The 12,496-nt window shown below is 38.3% G+C and overlaps 1 protein-coding gene across 3 annotated transcripts; it reads right to left on the reverse strand.

The window, feature by feature from the left end:
• Positions 1-5,681: 5,681 nt before the first annotated feature.
• Positions 5,682-9,339, reverse strand: LOC131936972 (uncharacterized). 3 transcript variants are annotated; one of them, XM_059294132.1, is made up of 4 exons: positions 9,207-9,339; positions 7,749-7,910; positions 7,310-7,468; positions 5,682-7,110 (listed from the first exon to the last, which is right to left on the reverse strand). In XM_059294132.1, exons 1-4 carry the CDS (start codon positions 9,252-9,254, stop codon positions 6,487-6,489), a joined length of 993 nt encoding a protein of 330 aa, XP_059150115.1. In that variant the 5' UTR covers positions 9,255-9,339; the 3' UTR covers positions 5,682-6,486. The 3 variants fall into 3 exon arrangements, with proteins under 3 accessions (XP_059150115.1, XP_059150105.1, XP_059150126.1); XM_059294122.1 differs by having other exon boundaries at positions 5,682-7,158; XM_059294143.1 differs by lacking the exon at positions 7,749-7,910 and having other exon boundaries at positions 5,682-7,158.
• Positions 9,340-12,496: the final 3,157 nt, after the last annotated feature.

Consider the following 12,496-nt stretch of genomic DNA (forward strand, 5'->3'; position numbering starts at 1 on the left):
AACAGAAGATTGGGATGAGACAGCTCTAGCTAACAGAAGATTGGGATGAGACAGCTCTAGCTAACAGAAGATTGGGATGAGACAGCTCTAGCTAACAGAAGATTGGGATGAGACAGCTCTAGCTAACAGAAGGTTGAGATGCGACAGCTCTAGAAGATTGGGATGAGACAGGTCTAGAAGATTTAGACAGCTCTAGAAGATTGGGATGAGACAGTTCTAGAAGATTGGGATGAGACAGCTCTAGGTAACAAAATTGGGATAAGACAGTTCTAGTACATTGGGATGAAACAGCTCTAGCTAACAGAAGATTGGGATGAGACAGTTCCAGAAGATTGAGACAGCTCTAGCTAACAAGATTGGGATGAGACAGTTCTAGAAGATTGGAATGAGGCAGCTCTAGCTAACAAGATTGGGATGAGACAGCTCTAGAAGATTGGGATGAGACAGCTCTAGCTAACAAGATTGGGATGAGACAGCTCTAGAAGATTGGAATGAGGCAGCTCTAGCTAACAAGATTGGGATGAGACAGCTCTAGAAGATTGGGATGAGACAGCTCTAGAAGATTGGAATGAGGCAGCTCTAGCTAAAAGAAGATTGTGATGAGACAGCTCTAGCTAACAGAAGATTGGGACGAGACAGCTCTAGCTAACAGAAGATTGGGATGAGACAGCTCTAGCTAACAGAAGATTTGGATGAGACAGAAGCCCTAGCTAATAGAAGATTGGGATGAGACAGCTCTAGCTAATAGAAGATTGGGATGAGACAGCTCTAGCTAACAGAAGATTGGGGTGAGACAGCTCTAGCTAACAGAAGATTGGGATGAGACAGCTCTAGCTAACAGAAGATTGGGATGAGACAGCTCTAGCTAATAGAAGATTGGGATGAGACAGCTCTAGCTAACAGAAGATTGTGATGAGACAGAAGCCCTAGCTAACAGAAGATTGGGATGAGACAGCTCTAGCTAATAGAAGATTGGGATGAGACAGCTCTAGCTAATAGAAGATTGCGATGAGACACCTCTAGCTAACAGAAGATTGTGATGAGACAGCTCTAGCTAACAGAAGATTTGGATGAGACAGAAGCCCTAGCTAATAGAAGATTGGGATGAGACAGCTCTAGCTAATAGAAGATTGGGATGAGACAGCTCTAGCTAACAGAAGATTGGGGTGAGACAGCTCTAGCTAACAGAAGATTGGGATGAGACAGCTCTAGCTAACAGAAGATTGGGATGAGACAGCTCTAGCTAATAGAAGATTGGGATGAGACAGCTCTAGCTAACAGAAGATTGTGATGAGACAGAAGCCCTAGCTAATAGAAGATTGGGATTAGACAGCTCTAGCTAACAGAAGATTGGGATAAGACAGCTCTAGCTAATAGAAGATTGGGATGAGACAGCTCTAGCTAATAGAAGATTGGGATGAGACACCTCTAGCTAACAGAAGATTGTGATGAGACAGCTCTAGCTAACAGAAGATTGGGATGAGACAGCTCTAGCTAATAGAAGATTGGGATGAGACAGCTCTAGCTAATAGAAGATTGCGATGAGACACCTCTAGCTAACAGAAGATTGGGATGAGACAGCTCTAGCTAACAGAAGATTGGGATGAGACAGCTCTAGTTAACAGAAGATTGGGATGAGACAGCTCTAGCTAACAGAAGATTGCGATGAGACAGCTCTAGCTAACAGAAGATTGGGATGAGACAGCTCTAGCTAATAGAAGATTGGGATGAGACAGCTCTAGCTAACAGAAGATTGGGATGAGACAGCTCTAGCTAACAGAAGATTGGGATGAGACAGCTCTAGCTAACAGAAGATTGGGATGAGACAGCTCTAGCTAATAGAAGATTGAGATGAGACAGCTCTAGCTAACAGAAGATTGTGATGAGACAGAAGCCCTAGCTAATAGAAGATTGGGATGAGACAGCTCTAGCTAACAGAAGATTGGGATGAGACAGCTCTAGCTAACAGAAGATTGGGATGAGACAGCTCTAGCTAATAGAAGATTGAGATGAGACAGCTCTAGCTAACAGAAGATTGTGATGAGACAGAAGCCCTAGCTAATAGAAGATTGAGATGAGACAGCTCTAGCTAACAGAAGATTGGGATGAGACAGCTCTAGCTAATAGAAGATTGGGATGAGACAGCTCTAGCTAACAGAAGATTGGGATGAGACAGCTCTAGCTAACAGAAGATTGGGATGAGACAGCTCTAGCTAATAGAAGATTGGGATTAGACAGCTCTAGCTAACAGATGATTGGGATGAGACAGCTCTAGCTAACAGAAGATTGAGATGCGACAGCTCTAGAAGATTGGGATGAGACAGGTCTAGAAGATTTAGACAGCTCTAGAAGATTGGGATGAGACAGTTCTAGAAGATTGGGATGAGACAGCTCTAGGTAACAGAAGATTGGGATGAGACAGTTCCAGAAGATTGAGACAGCTCTAGCTAACAAGATTGGGATGAGACAGTTCTAGAAGATTGGGATGAAACAGCTCTAGCTAACAGAAGATTGGGATGAGACAGTTCTAGAAGATTGAGACAGCTCTAGCTAACAAGATTGGGATGAGACAGTTCTAGAAGATTGGAATGAGGCAGCTCTAGCTAACAAGATTGGGATGAGACAGCTCTAGAAGATTGGGATGAGACAGCTCTAGAAGATTGGAATGAGGCAGCTCTAGCTAACAGAAGATTGGGATGAGACAGCTCTAACTAACAGAAGATTGGGATGAGACAGAAGCCCTAGCTAATAGAAGATTGGGATGAGACAGCTCTAGCTAACAGAAGATTGGGATGACAACAGCTCTAGATAACAGAAGATTGGGATGAGACAGAAGCCCTAGCTAATAGAAGATTGGGATGAGACAGCTCTAGCTAACAGAAGATTGGGATGAGACAGCTCTAGCTAACAGAAGATTGGGATGAGACAGCTCTAGCTAACAGAAGATTGGGATGAGACAGAAGCCCTAGCTAATAGAAGATTGGGATGAGACAGCTCTAGCTAACAGAAGATTTGGGATGAGACAGCTCTAGTTAATAGAAGATTGGGATGAGACAGCTCTAGCTAACAGAAGATTGGGATTGAGACAGCTCTAGCTAACAGAAGATTGGGATGAGACAGCTCTAGAAGATTGGGATGAGACAGCCCTAGCTAACAGAAGATTGGGATGAGACAGTTCTAGCTAACAGAAGATTGGGATTAGACAGCTCTAGCTAACAGAAGATTGGGATGAGACAGCTCTAGCTAATAGAAGATTGGGATGAGACAGCTCTAGCTAACAGAAGATTGGGATGAGACAGCTCTAGCTAACAGAAGATTGGGATGAGACAGCTCTAGCTAACAGAAGATTGGGATGAGACAGCTCTAGCTAATAGAAGATTGGGATTAGACAGCTCTAGCTAACAGATGATTGGGATGAGACAGCTCTAGCTAACAGAAGATTGAGATGCGACAGCTCCAGAAGATTGGGATGAGACAGGTCTAGAAAATTTAGACAGCTCTAGAAGATTGGGATGAGACAGTTCTAGAAGATTGGGATGAGACAGCTCTAGGTAACAGAAGATTGGGATGAGACAGTTCCAGAAGATTGAGACAGCTCTAGCTAACAAGATTGGGATGAGACAGTTCTAGAAGATTGGGATGAAACAGCTCTAGCTAACAGAAGATTGGGATGAGACAGTTCTAGAAGATTGAGACAGCTCTAGCTAACAAGATTGGGATGAGACAGTTCTAGAAGATTGGAATGAGGCAGCTCTAGCTAACAAGATTGGGATGAGACAGCTCTAGAAGATTGGGATTAGACAGCTCTAGAAGATTGGAATGAGGCAGCTCTAGCTAAAAGAAGATTGGGACGAGACAGCTCTAGCTAACAGAAGATTGGGACAAGACAGCTCTAGCTAACAGAAGATTGGGATGAGACAGCTCTAACTAACAGAAGATTGGGATGAGACAGAAGCCCTAGCTAATAGAAGATTGGGATGAGACAGCTCTAGCTAACAGAAGATTGGGATGAGACAGCTCTAGATAACAGAAGATTGGGATGAGACAGAAGCCCTAGCTAATAGAAGATTGGGATGAGACAGCTCTAGCTAACAGAAGATTGGGATGAGACAGCTCTAGCTAACAGAAGATTGGGATGAGACAGCTCTAGCTAACAGAAGATTGGGATGAGACAGCAGCTCTAGCTAACAGAAGATTGGGATGAGACAGAAGCCCTAGCTAATAGAAGATTGGGATGAGACAGCTCTAGCTAACAGAAGATTTGGGATGAGACAGCTCTAGCTAATAGAAGATTGGGATGAGACAGCTCTAGCTAACAGAAGATTGGGATTGAGACAGCTCTAGCTAACAGAAGATTGGGACAAGACAGCTCTAGCTAAAAGAAGATTGGGATGAGACAGCTCTAGCTAACAGAAGATTGGGATGAGACAGCTCTAGCTAACAGAAGATTGGGATGAGACAGCTCTAGCTAACAGAAGATTGGGATGAGACAGCTCTAGCTAACAGAAGATTGGGATGAGACAGCTCTAGCTAACAGAAGGTTGAGATGCGACAGCTCTAGAAGATTGGGATGAGACAGGTCTAGAAGATTTAGACAGCTCTAGAAGATTGGGATGAGACAGTTCTAGAAGATTGGGATGAGACAGCTCTAGGTAACAAAATTGGGATAAGACAGTTCTAGTACATTGGGATGAAACAGCTCTAGCTAACAGAAGATTGGGATGAGACAGTTCCAGAAGATTGAGACAGCTCTAGCTAACAAGATTGGGATGAGACAGTTCTAGAAGATTGGAATGAGGCAGCTCTAGCTAACAAGATTGGGATGAGACAGCTCTAGAAGATTGGAATGAGGCAGCTCTAGCTAACAAGATTGGGATGAGACAGCTCTAGAAGATTGGGATGAGACAGCTCTAGAAGATTGGAATGAGGCAGCTCTAGCTAAAAGAAGATTGTGATGAGACAGCTCTAGCTAACAGAAGATTGGGACGAGACAGCTCTAGCTAACAGAAGATTGGGATGAGACAGCTCTAGCTAACAGAAGATTTGGATGAGACAGAAGCCCTAGCTAATAGAAGATTGGGATGAGACAGCTCTAGCTAATAGAAGATTGGGATGAGACAGCTCTAGCTAACAGAAGATTGGGGTGAGACAGCTCTAGCTAACAGAAGATTGGGATGAGACAGCTCTAGCTAACAGAAGATTGGGATGAGACAGCTCTAGCTAATAGAAGATTGGGATGAGACAGCTCTAGCTAACAGAAGATTGTGATGAGACAGAAGCCCTAGCTAACAGAAGATTGTGATGAGACAGAAGCCCTAGCTAACAGAAGATTGGGATGAGACAGCTCTAGCTAACAGAAGATTGGGATGAGACAGCTCTAGCTAACAGAAGATTGGGATGAGACAGCTCTAGCTAACAGAAGATTGGGATGAGACAGCTCTAGCTAACAGAAGATTGGGCAGAGACCGTTCAGGAATATTGGGATGAGACAGCACTCCAGAGAATAAAATGTTAAACCAAAAAACAAATCACAAAAAAAGTTGAATAGTCACACAAAAATATCAGTTAAACAGAACAAGACAAACAAGTTTGCATGAAATTATTTGAAAGAAACTGAACTATTAAACCAAAAAACAAAACAAAGCTCAAATGACCTACTGTTTACATGACCTGTAAGCCATATAAGGACCTTTCCACAAAATATACTTGACTAGAAAAACCACAACTTGTTAATATAAAAAATAATTTTTTTATAGCAGGTTAAGAGAAAGTAAAACAACTGTTTTTAAATTTATATTTGCCTTTAAGCCTCAGCTTTATTTAATAAGCACAATATTAGTTTACTTTAGTTTCATTAGGAATTAAAACTATTTCACAAACAATAAAAAATTGCCATAAAGTTTTTTATTTTAAGGAATCTAATAAGATAAATGGGAGCCCTGAATAAATAATTTATTACAAATTTAAAAAAAAAAAAGTGATCACATGAATATTTTCTAAATAGACAAAAGTTGTTTCAATTAGTGGTCAATATAATTTTAGTTCAACAGATCTTATTTTTAAAAATGTGTTTAAGCTATGCAGAAGACTTCTTTCAATTAACATTAATTCTTTACATGCTTCAAATTTTTTATCATTATTCAGAACAAAGTTAACACACTAAAGAGTTAACTCCCTGTATGAATATTTCTTAGACACCCATTTACAATGCCATCACATTAAAAATGCTATCACAAATTTCAGTAAGCATGTTTGTTTTAAAAGCAACAAAATGAATTCCTTTTAGATTAATAAATAAACTGGTCCACAACATTATAGCCACACTTATATTTTTAGCTGAGACTAAAGGCAAGGTCAAATAAACTTGTCAACAAAGACTTCAATCACTTACCCTTGCTGACAGCAACTAAACTGTGTTCACAGTTAAATAAAATGTTGGACTGGAACACAAGCAACTCAAATGAAAACAACTGAACAACTGGAGAACTATTTATGTAAAGCATCACAAATTTCTTTCAGATTCTGTGACTTGCACTCACAGCAGCATAAAATGTCCATGAGGAAGATCTGCTTGGGGTGGAGGGCACACATCTGGCGCACTCTGCCGATCAGCGTCTCCCCACAGGCCTTGCAGAGGATGATCTTGGGAGATCTGTTGCAGGTGCAGTTCTTGGAGTCTGGGGTGTTGTCAGCACTGTGGTTGTACAGGTTGTGGATGGTGGTCTCTGTGTCAGGAGAGCTGGGTGTACTGCACGAGTCATAGCTGCAGGACTTGGCCTGGGCCGGGGTCATGTCTAGCACCAAAGGGCTTCTTGCTTGTTTGGGACAGATTCCATTGTAGATTTTGTTAGTGGGAAAGTTATTCCTAGCAGATAAAGAAGGAATGTTAGGCTTCAGTGGGGTGCTTGTATAATGTTCCTCATTTCGATAGGGGAGGTTTCCAATCTTTCCTGGTGTTGTCATGGAGGTAGGACTGTTGTAAAGGTTTGCTGGGGCCGTGTCACTCTTCCATGTGTAAATGTTGCCTCTGTGTATCGCAGGGGATCCACCTTTTGTTTCAGTATTTGTTGGATTTGACATAAGATATGGCCTTCTGACCTCACCTGTTGGCTGAAGTTGGGTTGGTGAAACATTTCTAGCATTACCATGAAACATATTCTGAAAAAAAGTGGTACTTTAAAGTTTAATGAAATTTGATAAAATAAAATAATTTATGAATTGACTTATTTTTTATGACTAATCAGTGTTAAAGAAAAATCTAACCCTCTGTAATTAAAAAGCTATATTATAAAAGAAAAGATAATCCTACCAATGCATCCAAGTTGGCTGAAGTAAGTCCTAGGTCTTTTAGAGATCTATCAAAAACAGGGTAACAGGATGCCACTTGAGCTATAGGATTTCTGTTGGTGAAGACACTTTCCTTGTTTCCTTCCTTCTGCCATGCAGCATTGTTCTCATACTGTAGGACCTATTTTATGGGGGTAAAATCTGTATCAACCAGAACATTATAATTTACACTATGCTTCAAGCATCTATTGCAAAATGTTTATTTGTAATGTGCCTAAGAGTTATAAACTATAAATGAAGATATCCAAGAGCCTTTATCTAAAAGGTTTACAAAGTTTAAAAGATTATGATTATACATTATTATTTTTAGTATTACATTTTTTTCAAAAGTACAACAAAAATTGTTTGTAAGATGTTTGTAAGGAAACAAAATCCAAATTCACTTGATCAATTTAGTTTACCAATTGTCTCCGGGTGGTGGAAGGCTTGTTTCCCTCCAATCCATTAGCATCAATATTACTACTAATTCTACCCTTTTCTACACAATCTTTTCCAAGCAACTTCAAGCCATCAGTATGTCTGATTAAGGTTTCTTCATAGGGTGGCCTCATGTTTAAATATTTCTACACATTAAAAAAATTATTACATTTAATTCATGTATGATGTGGATCTGTTGCATGATCAGGACAAGAATGTTTTTTTAGAAAAATGTATTATAGCTTCAAAATGTATCCCTGAACTTAAAATTGATGATCACATCATTAGGCTAACATGTCAAAAAAAAATATAAGAAGCCAAAAATATATTTAAAAAGTTTTCATTTAATAATTTAAGCATAAAATGTGAGCATTGCTACAAAATTTACAATCGATGTTTTTGAATTTTTATAATTTATTATTTCACAGCAGATATACAGTCAATCAGATTTATATATTAAGTTCAACTAAGAGCAAAAAATCATTGAGTAGATAACTATTAAATTAGGTTACCATTCATCAAGTTATTAAGTAAGTTAATTAAATAATAACTCTGAAATAAGTAATCTATAAGAGTCCTAGACCTATAACCAATGGTTTATATTAATCATTAGCCTTCTTAAAATTCTTAGCCCCTACAAATGAAATAGTTGTAGATCTAGTACCAAGTGTCTCAAGCCCTAAAGTTTATAGAAAATACCTTACCCAAACTTAGTAGTAAGTTAGTAGACTTTAGCAAATAGACTGTTTTAAAATCAAGTAAATTAGTGGCCTATTTAATTCAGCCTATTTAGTATTTAATTTATAATTAAGTCAAGGAATTAAAATTGTTGTTAGTATATTAAAATTATTATTTTAAGTAGCATAAATTAATTAGTAAATAACATAACTTGGGGGTTAATTTAGTAGTAAACACATTAATACATTATTTATTAAATAAATTAATGAGATTTTAATAACTTAGTAGAATGAGTTTGAGAAATTTGACTTTATTGTTTGTAGTTTGTGCCTTCTAATTTACTAGCCTGTTGTTTAGACTCTAGATTCTAGTAGATTCTCTACTCTAGTAGTAACTAACAAGCCTATCACTTACTATTTTATAAGTACTATCACTATAGAAGACTATAGATCTAGATCTAGATCTATCATTCATTGATTGTAAAATAGAGTTAGGGTTTGAACTGGATCTATGCCTTGGATTTAGACATAAATATAGTGTTATAGATACTCTAAGCCCACCCACAAAAGTGAAAAAGAAATAGATATGCAAATGAAATATGCGGTTTATATTGTTAATAGATCTACGTCCAAGCACACTAATTATTTTTTTTCAATCGTCAGTGACCAGTGGTGACAACACAACAAAGTCAAAGAACTCAAACTCAATAACTCAAGCAAGTTAAACAGGAGTAGTGTTCAGGTGGATCTTCATAAATTAATTACATGATCAACATTGTTGCGTTCATTTCTATTTGATCTATCATTAAACATCTTGGACAAATGTGGATCACCAGGATAAACTTCAAATGTTGTGTTGGAACTTTGAATCTTGATCAGTTCTTCAAGTCTTCACAACAGGAAATGACACAAATTAAACTTTTCAGCAGAAAATGGGTGGGTTGTTTTGCTTTTTTTTTTTTTTTACGTGATCACGCAAAATATTCTTTTTTTTTTTACTAGCCTAAACTAATCTTTATTATAGTCACTGATAGAAATCTAGATCTAGAATCTATAACAAAAGAGGGTCAATTTGATCTGATAGTGACAATGTTAAAGATTTGTAATGTTTCGGTAGAAAGTGCTTAGTGGTCGAAATTTACCCCCACCCGAGTGATACAGAGTCAGGAGGCGTGATGAGATGTATCAAAAGGGAAGTCGAGGACAACAATGAAGTCCGAATCGCCGAATCAGAACTGTCAAGTCAAAATTTACGTGCGAAAAAAAAAACTATACAGGTCAATAAAAACAAAACGGTAGACCTTTATCATCATTCCTAGGTTGCCATGTCGATACTGAAAATGTAATTTCTACAAAATTCCTCTAACCGTTCTCTTTGGAGTGTGACCTCGTTAAAGGGACAGTATCATCGAGACTAAGGGAGAGAAAAAAATTAAATCGCCAAAAAAATTATCGGCATACAGCTGTCAAACATTTACAGTAGCAATTATGATTTATTCGCTATAATGCGGTATTTTATTGTAAGCTTATTGACAAAGCAAAATATTTTGAAAAATAATTGAACATATATTTTATAGTTATTTTTAACTCTCTTGTAAACAATCTGTTTAACCTTTAGCCAATGCACTTAAAAATTTGGTATATAATAGCATTCGCTTCAATCATGTTGGTGTAATTTAAGTAAATTTGAACAATAATTTGTTTGCATTTTAGAACATTCGTTTGAATCAACTTTCTATGAGGCTTGGACCCCTACAAAAGCATGATGTGATTTAGATCTAGAAGTCTAGATCTGTTGTTAAAGTATCAGTTAGTCCAGGGGTCGGCAACCTTTTGATACGCAAGAGCCAAAAGTTACAATTTACAAACTTTCCCAGTTTTTAAAGAGCCACAACATTTTTAGTTCAATTTTCGGTATTTGATTAGGATTAGGTAAATAAAGTTCATTTTGTTATTTAAAATAAATAGCTTTAAATATGAAATAATATTTATTCATATAAAATCATAGACAAGTTTCGACAGAAGAGTAAAATTAGTAATCAAATAATATTATTCTAGGACTATCTCATGCGCACATTTTCATAGCTATGAACCATAATAGCTAATGGAAAAAATGTAGGTGTATGTATAATAGTTTGTTGTTTTTTTGGTTTTTTTTTTACGAATTTTTAATTTTTCGTTGTCAGGGTGATACTGCGCCCTTGAATGACGACCGCTTACCGTATACTTATAAAGATTAAGTCCACCTGACAATTTCTATTATAGCACAAATTAAAGGAGCAGCACATTTTGTATATAATTAGAAACTTTGAACCCACAAGATAACTACTATTTCAAGAAAAAATCATTTATAGAAAGTGACGTAAGGTTGACAGGTAACATAAAATGGGATACGAGAATTTCACTCAGGACAAATATGATACACCTTGTGCAAACTTTCTATAGACAATGTGATATCTCCCCATCATAAAATATTTTATAGACAAGTGTAATAATTCCCAATACAACCCTTTATAGACAAGTGTGATTTTCTATACAATTTTGTACAAATAAATGTGACACTTCCCTCTTAGACCTTTTTCAGTACAGAGGCGTAACTAGGGGAGGGCAGGCGGGGCCGTCGGACATGCACCTACCTTAGTGGGTCGCGAAACGAGGTCCAAAAAAAAAAACTCATTCTGTGCTGAATTATACACAGAAGATAAGAAAAATCAGACGGCCACTTGGCTTTACGGACATTTAGAAATAATTAAAAAAAACTGTTACGGAACAGTGACTAGTAAATAGCTTCCTGGCCTTCCTCAGTTGGCGGTGGGGGTGAGGGGCACATCCTTCTATTATATAAATGCGCAAAATTTAGAGTTCGACCAGAGCGCCACAATGAATCGCTACTACTCTAAGGACAGTAGCCCATTTTAGTGTTATGACTGGTTTAGCCTGTTGTCAGCACCTCTTTCTCCATCTCTTTACTCCACGTTCCCAATGGCCGAACCCTATGGCGTCCAGGTGGTGTCCATCTCGGAGCTAGGTTCGGGTGTCCTTGACATTCGCTGGGCATGCCCCAACCATCGCGATCTTCTTGGCCTTATGTCGCACACGATACCATATAGATCAGCGTTCCTTATCTTTGTTCGGTATTTGATCCTCACTCTCTTTTAGTTTTAGCCCTCCTTTGTTCGGTATTTGATCCTCACTCTCTTTTAGTTTTCAATCACACAAGCTCCAATTGCTTTGTAAAAATAAATATTAACTCGAAATTCATAACTTACAAACCAGTGTTTCTTCCAGACTTTTTTCTCCGGGGGCACTTGATATTTTCTGGGGGGGGGACACTGGTAAAAGTATGTTTTCAATATAAATTCCATGTCGTTCGGGGGAGCGGTAGACTTTCTTCGGGGGGGGGGGGGGGGGGGCGGAGCCCTCCCGAAGAGATGAATGGAAGAAACTCTTGTTGGTACAAACTTAAGCTTTAGCAACTATTTCTATAATAATATGTTGTTTAGTTACCTAATCTCGTATGCCGCAATACACGCATTCTTCTTTGTCTTCTCGGTACCTCCTACAGCGTCATAGAATATACAGGCACATTTTTGTCACGAAGTCAGTCAACTTCGACATTGCTTTTATTAATGTAGTCTTGCTTGTCCCAAGTTTCATACAATACGACAGAAACCTTCGTGTTTACAGTTTTCTGTCAGACCACATCAGTGCTTTCTTCAGGCATCACTCCACGCCCCTTCCCCACACTAGCACACAACTTCAGAGATAAGGTACGTGGGTTTTGGTAGGCTGTTGTGGAACTCTGATAACCAAGGAATAAAATAAATCCAATGACCTTATAATTTTATATAATGATGGGGGGTGGGACCCCACTCTTGGTTGGGTTCATTTACCTGCAGTTATTTTATAAAATTCAAATTCTCTTATAGAAGTAATTTCAGAGCAGCATGCACTGCCATGCACTAAGACCTACTTAATACACATGCTTTAGAGGTATGTTGATAGACAGGTGAACTGTTGCCCTCCAGCTGAATTGGTGAGAACATAAATATGCA

This window comes from Physella acuta, unplaced genomic scaffold (assembly GCF_028476545.2).
Source record: "Physella acuta isolate Inbredline_101_S28 unplaced genomic scaffold, ASM2847654v3 ptg000017l, whole genome shotgun sequence".
NCBI classification, from domain to species: domain Eukaryota; kingdom Metazoa; phylum Mollusca; class Gastropoda; family Physidae; genus Physella; species Physella acuta.

Bases quoted from the DNA above. Each gene is read 5' to 3' on its own strand.
- LOC131936972 (XM_059294122.1), bottom strand. From the start codon at position 9,254: ATGTTTAATGATAGATCAAATAGAAATGAACGCAACAATGTTGATCAT. The intron at 7,911-9,206 runs GTAATTAATTTA...TTTAATGTGTAG, and splicing joins AACGCAACAATGTTGATCAT to AAATATTTAAACATGAGGCC. The intron at 7,469-7,748 runs GTAAACTAAATT...CCCATAAAATAG, and splicing joins CCACCACCCGGAGACAATTG to GTCCTACAGTATGAGAACAA.